At 48.3% G+C, this 7,022-nt stretch overlaps 1 protein-coding gene across 2 annotated transcripts in view; it reads left to right on the top strand.

Annotated features, from left to right (window-relative positions):
• The first annotated feature begins 155 nt into the window (after positions 1 to 155).
• Tnfrsf9 (TNF receptor superfamily member 9) overlaps positions 156 to 7,022 on the top strand; it is a 15,098-nt gene continuing 8,231 nt past the window's right edge. Inside the window, exons 1-7 of one of the 2 annotated variants that reach the window (XM_005353672.1) lie at positions 156 to 255; positions 793 to 897; positions 3,593 to 3,730; positions 4,478 to 4,547; positions 4,838 to 4,952; positions 5,053 to 5,068; positions 5,726 to 5,857. In XM_005353672.1, coding sequence (XP_005353729.1) covers positions 156 to 255; positions 793 to 897; positions 3,593 to 3,730; positions 4,478 to 4,547; positions 4,838 to 4,952; positions 5,053 to 5,068; positions 5,726 to 5,857 — 676 coding nt within the window. Of the gene's footprint in view, positions 256 to 792; positions 898 to 3,592; positions 3,731 to 4,477; positions 4,548 to 4,837; positions 4,969 to 5,052; positions 5,069 to 5,725; positions 5,858 to 7,022 lie in introns of both variants that reach the window. The other variant, XM_005353671.1, reaches the window with a different exon arrangement.

The raw sequence follows: 7,022 nt of genomic DNA, 5'->3' as shown, positions 1-7,022 counted from the left end.
CGGGCATGGACCTCCACCATGGTTTCTGAAGTACTGATGCCTCTTGAGTAGGCACTCTACCAAGTGAGCCACACCACCAGCCAGAGAGCAGCTTGTTCGACTGAAACTCTTTTGGAATCTCCTTTGCTAGTGTCATATGTGTGCAAGAGGTTGTCATGGGGAACAGCTGTTACAACGTGGTGGTGACTGTGCTGTTGGTGGTGGGCACAGAAAGAACAGGAGCCCTGCAGGATTCCTGTGCCAAGTGTGAGGCGGGTAAGTACCAGACCGACAGGTGCGCTTTCTGACCGTTGAAAACTCAGTTGGGTTAGCCGGTTCAGAAGACCGCTCACTCCCTTGCAAAGGCTTTTTGGGTACAACAAAGAGGCCGTGGGGATCTGGCTCACTCAGTCTCAGCTTGAGTACAGTCAGAGAGGCTGTCTCAGGGTGCTTGGAAGGGCCCAGGACAGGCTCAGAACAGCACACGGTACATGTACTCTGCAGCAAGGAGCAAGTAGGTGGCAGCATCGCTCGCTCTTCTGGGCCCCTCCTGTTACACTTATCTCAATAGATCAACAGACTCAGGGTTTTCTTCTCTTAATTTCTTTGTTGCAGCATTTATACACTGTTACTCCTAGTTGCACGGTTATGCCAGGGGGCACCCTGCAAATGTATAGTCTTAAAATGCCAATCAGTAAATGTGCCATGGCCAAGAGGCCTAGAGGATAAATGGAGCATTTGCTCTGATGTCCTCATGATGCCTCGGGTGACAGTCTAGTGTTGTCAGACACGGACACCTGTGCTGCCTTCCAGGTACCTTCTGCGAGAAAGACAATCCTGTGTGCACCAGCTGTCCCCCAAGCACATACTCCAGCACGGGCGGACAGCCGCACTGCAACATCTGCAAAGTGTGTGCAGGTGAGTCTGTCTGTCTGTGTCGAAACAGAATCTTTCTGCTGCCTATGCTGGACCCAGACCTTGTGATCTTCAGCCTCCCAGGACTGGAGGTTGGCTTTACACTGAGGCATCTCCATCTTTAGGAAATCTGGGGCGAGACCAGCTTTGGTCCCCCTTTACTAACTGGTCTCTACTCAAAATCTTGAGCCTCACAGGGGCTGACTCCCCTGTCCACAGCAGGTGTAGCCAAAGGATTTCATGGAATAGCTACTGTTGCTTCCTCGAGGACCAGCCTCCAGCAGCTCGGGGACTGAGGGGGATCCCACAAAGTCAGCTGACTAATCTATCTGAGGGAGTAAACTTAACTCTTCGGGGCCTGTGAGGGGGGCTAAACTTAACTCTCTGGGGCTGGCGCAAAAGGGACCCCCCTACACACACCCACCCCCACCCCCCACACACACCCCTTTAGGGTCTCCTCATCATCTTCTCTCTCTGTTCTTTCTTTTCTTAGCTCTCTCTACATGTATTCCTCTGTCTCTAGTGATATCTTTCTTCTAACTAATTTTATTTTTTTCCCTACAGCTTATATACCTCAGCAAAATCTTTCAAGCAGTATAACCATTAGAATGAGGTTACACACTATTTTAAAGAAAATGATTACAGTGAATACAAGTGAAACCCAGCATCTTTTCTACATCTCTTACACAATTAAATAGTTTACACATTACAGGTGAAAAGCAAGTTGTCCCCAGAACACACATACATTCATGTCCAAGCAACTTGTTATTAACAGAGTGTAAGCGAGCAAGGCGTCTTTCTCAGTCAGCTCTCTCGCTGCCAGGCTGCATTTTTCGGTTACAGAGAAAGGAGCAGTCATTTTATTATTTACCTCAAAGGTAATCTCATAAGAAATCTTAGGAGAATCACAAATCTAAGTTTCTATATATGGAAAAGAATCAGCCAGCTCTCTTTTAAACCCTCAGGGTGCACACCCACTCATCAACAGGTGTTTATACCCGGAAGCAGAGGGCAGAAATGGGCACAAGGGGTTCCCCATCAGCCTTGACCACCGATCCATCGAGCAGGTCAACCAGCGACAGCCAGGCTACCATTGTTTTTGGTCTCCGCCCTCAGTGTGCCCCTCACTCGGCTATTAAGAGCAAACTTTTAAAAATTGTTTTCCAAGATTTTTTATTTGCCTTAAAGCTATTAACAAAGCCATCCTAACCTACCCTTAAGTCATTACTTAAAGCTGTGTTCTAGCTACTGTGCACACTGCAACCGTGACCACATCTCTCAGCATTAGGACGAGAAGAACATGAGCTGACTTAGCTCCTGGGACACAACTGTTCTTCTTAATCATTGACATAAGCCAAGTCCATATGATGCGTCAGAAGAAACTAGCTGTGTGGTACTTCCCTGTTCTTATTTCTGTCTTCTGCAGCCCCTGCTTTCTCAGGAGCAGAGGTAACACCGTGTCTTGCATTTGCCTATTTTAGCTTTCCCACTAAGGAAAATCACAATCCCTTACTATATATACTAAAGACCCCTCCAGGCATCAACATCCTATTTAAACGTACACTACTATTGTGTAAAAGTCATTGCTTTAAGTAGCACAGCTTAGGAGGAAGTCATCTTCACAATAATCCACGGTAAAAATCCCCAGGAGAACGGAATATTTCCATGAGATAATCACACTACATTACAGGCAGCGGGGAATCTCTGCCCATTCACACCACGCTAGATATCAGAGGAAAATGGCAGTGGCAGACATGGAAAGACAGCAGTAACAACAGCCATCCTGGGGCCGACACTCTCAGGGCCTTGGCGGTCCGAGATCCACCCAACCCAACAGCGCCTAGCACGCAGGTGGGCCAATCCCCTGAAGTCAGTCGCCACCTGCTGTTCCTTTGACGTGGCCACCAGCAAGTCATCATTTTTTTTTTTTCTGGCTGATTTTTTAAATAATAGAGGAAATACTCACTTGACACGAAAGGCTTTTATTGTTTTTGTTTTGTTTTGAGACTGGGTCTCATCATGTAGCCCTGGATGACCTGGAACTCCCTATATAAGCCAAGCTGGCCTGGAACTCAGACCTTCTGGCCTCTACCTCTGGAGTGCTGAGATTGAAGGTGTGTACTACCACGCCTAGATTTTTTTTTTCTCTAAAGTAGGGTCTCATGTAGCTTAGGCTGGCTTTGAACGTCTCTTCTTCCCGCCCAAATGCTGAGATTACAGGCATGTGCCACCACATAGCGTATGAGGAGCTGGGGATGGGACCCAGGACTTTGGCGTGCTAGGCAAGCACTGAGCTCCCTCCCCAGCCCAAGAAAATCTTTTAGTGAGCAAAGTGGAAAATATCTTAATGGGGATTGAAAATAAAACAGTATGAGCCAGGCACTGGGGCACACAATCCCAGCACTGGAGACCGAGGCAGGAAGATTCTTACTTGAAGGGTAGACTGGGATCCACAATGAGACCCTATTCCACAAAGACAGTAAATAGGGGAACACAACATAATCATTAACATTATAAGCAGAGCAATGGATATATATATATATATACATACACACACATGTACACATGCACACATATGTGTGCATATGCACATATATACATGAACACACACATACATATATGTGTGTGTGTGTATATATATATTTCAACCGCAATACAAATTTGTTTCCAAGGGTAACGCAGAGCCGGGGCTTTGTAGGTTATTTCAGGCTCAAGAAGCCTTGCTCCCCGACCAGCAATGCAGAGTGCGGATGCATCGAGGGATTCCACTGCTTGGGGCCAGAGTGTGCCATGTGTGAAAAGGACTGCAAGCCAGGCCAAGAGCTGACAGAGCAGGGTAGGTTTGCCCTTTCTCCGCCCAAGTGTGTGAAGGACAGAGATGCAGTATGTGGTGCGACGGTGTTGTAATTACAGTCCACTATGTAGTCTGTGTTTGCACAAATGGAAATGGTTTTGTTAATCATCCGAGCCGTGTATTCTTCTTTTTTTTTTTTTTTTTTTTTGGTTTTTTGAGACAGGGTTTCTCTGTGGCTTTGGAGCCTGACCTGGAACTAGCTCTGTAGACCAGGCTGGTCTCGAACTCACAGAGATCCGCCTGCCTCTGCCTCCCGAGTGCTGGGATTAAAGGCGTGCGCCACCATCGCCCGGCCGAGCCGTGCATTCTTGCACATTTTGGTTACAGACAATATTGCTCATATCATTAGACTGAAACTGAGCAGTCTTGGAGTTTCAATTCAAGAGTCATTAAGCAGGGGCTGGAGAGACGGCTTAGTTAAGGGGGAATACAGCTCTTGCCGAGGACTCGAGTTCAGTTTCCAGTACCCACTTCAGGCTGCCCACAATGGCCTGTAACTCCAGTTCTGGGGGGGGAGGGGTCTGACTCCCTCTTCTGGACTTGATGGGCATCTGCACTCACATGCACACACAGATGTGTGCACACATACATGTGGATAACAGATTAAAGCATTAAAATCATAGTGATGCAATTTGCACAGGTTAGTCTATGACACCATGGCATCTGCTCATCAGGGGAACATCGTAAAATAGTAAGATGCCTCCTACTGATTCTCAGCTTTCCTTCAAGGTTGTAAAAACTGTGGCTTCGGGACATTTAACGATCAGAATGGGGGTGGCACCTGTCGACCGTGGACCAAGTACGTACATATTCTCATGTCTCTCCCAATGTAAAGAACCTGAGAAAAACTGAAAAACAAAGGACATTGCCCCTGGTTGGCGTGCAGACCTGCAGTGCCTCACCCCTAGGGCACAGGGGACTCTGTGAGGCCACAGGGTCTTGTGTGAGAGTCTCTCGGGAGTTTCTCACATCATCTGCCCATTGCTTGAGAGCCCAAGCCCTACTGTATCATGTGGTTACTTCCTGGGATAACTGTGCTCCTCTGGACCCAAATTAATCATCTGAACTCTTCTTCTTGACCTGTCTAAGCTGCTCTCTAGGTGGAAAGTCTGTGCTTAAGAACGGAACCACAGAGAAAGATGTGATCTGTGGCCCCACGTTGGTCAGCTTCTCTCCAGGTACCTCCCCCACCGTGACTGCCCCGGTGAGAAAATCAGGTGGTTGTTTTATTGCTATTAAATACAAGTTAATGGTCGGGGGTGGTACACAACTGGAATCATAATCACACCACTACAGAGGCTGAGGTGGGAGGCCCACAAGGTCCAGGCTAGCCTGGGCTACACAGCAAGACTCTCTGAAAAGGTTTATCCAAACAAACGCCTGATGTCTGTTCAAACTATATGTGAATGCCCTCAACGCTCCCAGCTCTGCCCACAGCAGGCAGCTCTGGGATGCTCTCCTCTTCGTGCCCTGTCTTGTTTTCCTGGATGTTGTCATCAGTAATGGTGACTCCTCATCCCAAACAGAAAACATAGCTTTACAAAGGCCAAGTCCGGGGAAGTAAAGGGCCTCATATGTTACGCTCAGTCATCCAGGCTACTTAGTTGCTGGGAAAAATCATTAAATTCGGGCTCATTTTAAAATGTCACTTAGATTTAGGACTTGGGGTGTCACTCAGTTGGTAGAGCCCTTGTTTTACATGCTAGAAAGGCCCTGGATTCCATACCCAGGATGGCATGGATTTGGGCATGGTGCTGCAATCCCCACCCTGTGGTGGAGGCAGGAGGATCAGGAATTCCAGGTTGCGCTCAGGTACAAATGGAGTTTGAGGCTAGCCTGGGATCCATGAGACTCTGTCTCAGGAATGAAAGAAAGACAGCAAAGTCATCTGAGCTCGTTGAGTTACAGGTTTGGGGTGCCCAGGGTGCTGCCTCACTGGAGAACACTCCAGCATTTCTCTCCTCGCTGCAGAAAGAGGGAGATCCTTGCAAACCCTTACCTGGTTGCTGGCGCTGACATCGGCCATGCTGCTGTTTCTACTGTGCATCACTCTGGGGCCCATTGTGGCCAAATGGAGCAGCAAGAAATTCCCCTACTTGTTCAAGCAACGTAAGGCCAACACATCATGGGAGGTGGGGAGGCAGGACGCGTGTCTGGAAGGCAGGACAACTCTGCAGACAGGGTTCTCTCCCATTTCAGAGAGCGAACTCAGGTCCTTAGATTTGTATGGCAAGTGCCTTTGCTCATCTAGCCATCTTGCAGGCTTGGATTTTTTTTTTTTTAAGTTAGAAGCCTGTGATTGGCTAACATAATGGTTGTAAAGCTAGGACAAGCTTGTTTCCACAAGGGGACTGACAATGTCTGGAGGTAGTGGGGGTAGTTGTGACTTGGTGCTGGGAGGTATGTTTAGTTGTGACTTGGAGTAGCCTCCCCATCCCCACAATGCACAGGGAGGCTCCCTAGCCACAAGAATTGGGCTCTGCATTTCATTTGGGAAGAGATGGAGATGGACAGGACCCAGAGTGTAGGGAAGACATTGGACACATAGGGCACGATCCCGGATAACTGCACATATAAGTGTGGGCACCCAGTCAGCCCACGCCATGACACAGAGGAACCAGAAAAGAACATTGCCTCAGAAGTTGGGGAGACAGCTTGGTTGGTAAAATGCTTGCTTTGCAAGTGCAAAGAAACGTTAATACCCAGATCCATGTAAAAAAGCAGTGGTATGTGCTTGTAAAATCCCAATGAGGGACAGGTGGTGACAGGCAGAGACAGGTGGTGATGGGCAGTAATGGGCAGAGACAGGCGGTGATGGGCAGTAATGGGCACAGACAGGTAGTGACAGGCAGTAATGGGCACAGACAGGCAGTAAGTGATGGGCAGTGACAGGCAGAGACAGGCAGATCCCTTGCTAACAAGCCATGCTCATCTATTGGAAAACTCTAGGCCAGTGAGAGACCCTGTCTCACACAAAAACAAGCAAGCAAGCAAAGGTGGACCTCTGACTTGTATACACAGCGCCTTAAAGCACATCAGCCCACCCAGCGTCTCTTCTCGAGTTGGTAATAGCCTTGGTCTTAGCTCTGGTCCATACTGGAGGAAGTGGGGAGAATTGGATGGTGCTGAATGGGTGTAGGGTGGATTATTTCAGAAATAGTTTCAAAGGGCTGGGCAGTGGTGGTGCATGCCTTTAATCTCAGCACTCAGGAGGCAGGGGCAGGCAGATCTCTATAAATCTGAGGCCAGCCTGGTCTACAGAGTGCACTCTAGG

The sequence above is a fragment of the Microtus ochrogaster genome, chromosome 10 (assembly GCF_000317375.1).
Source record: "Microtus ochrogaster isolate Prairie Vole_2 chromosome 10, MicOch1.0, whole genome shotgun sequence".
NCBI classification, from domain to species: Eukaryota; Metazoa; Chordata; class Mammalia; order Rodentia; family Cricetidae; genus Microtus; species Microtus ochrogaster.
This window is presented reverse-complemented; position numbering and strand designations above follow the sequence as displayed.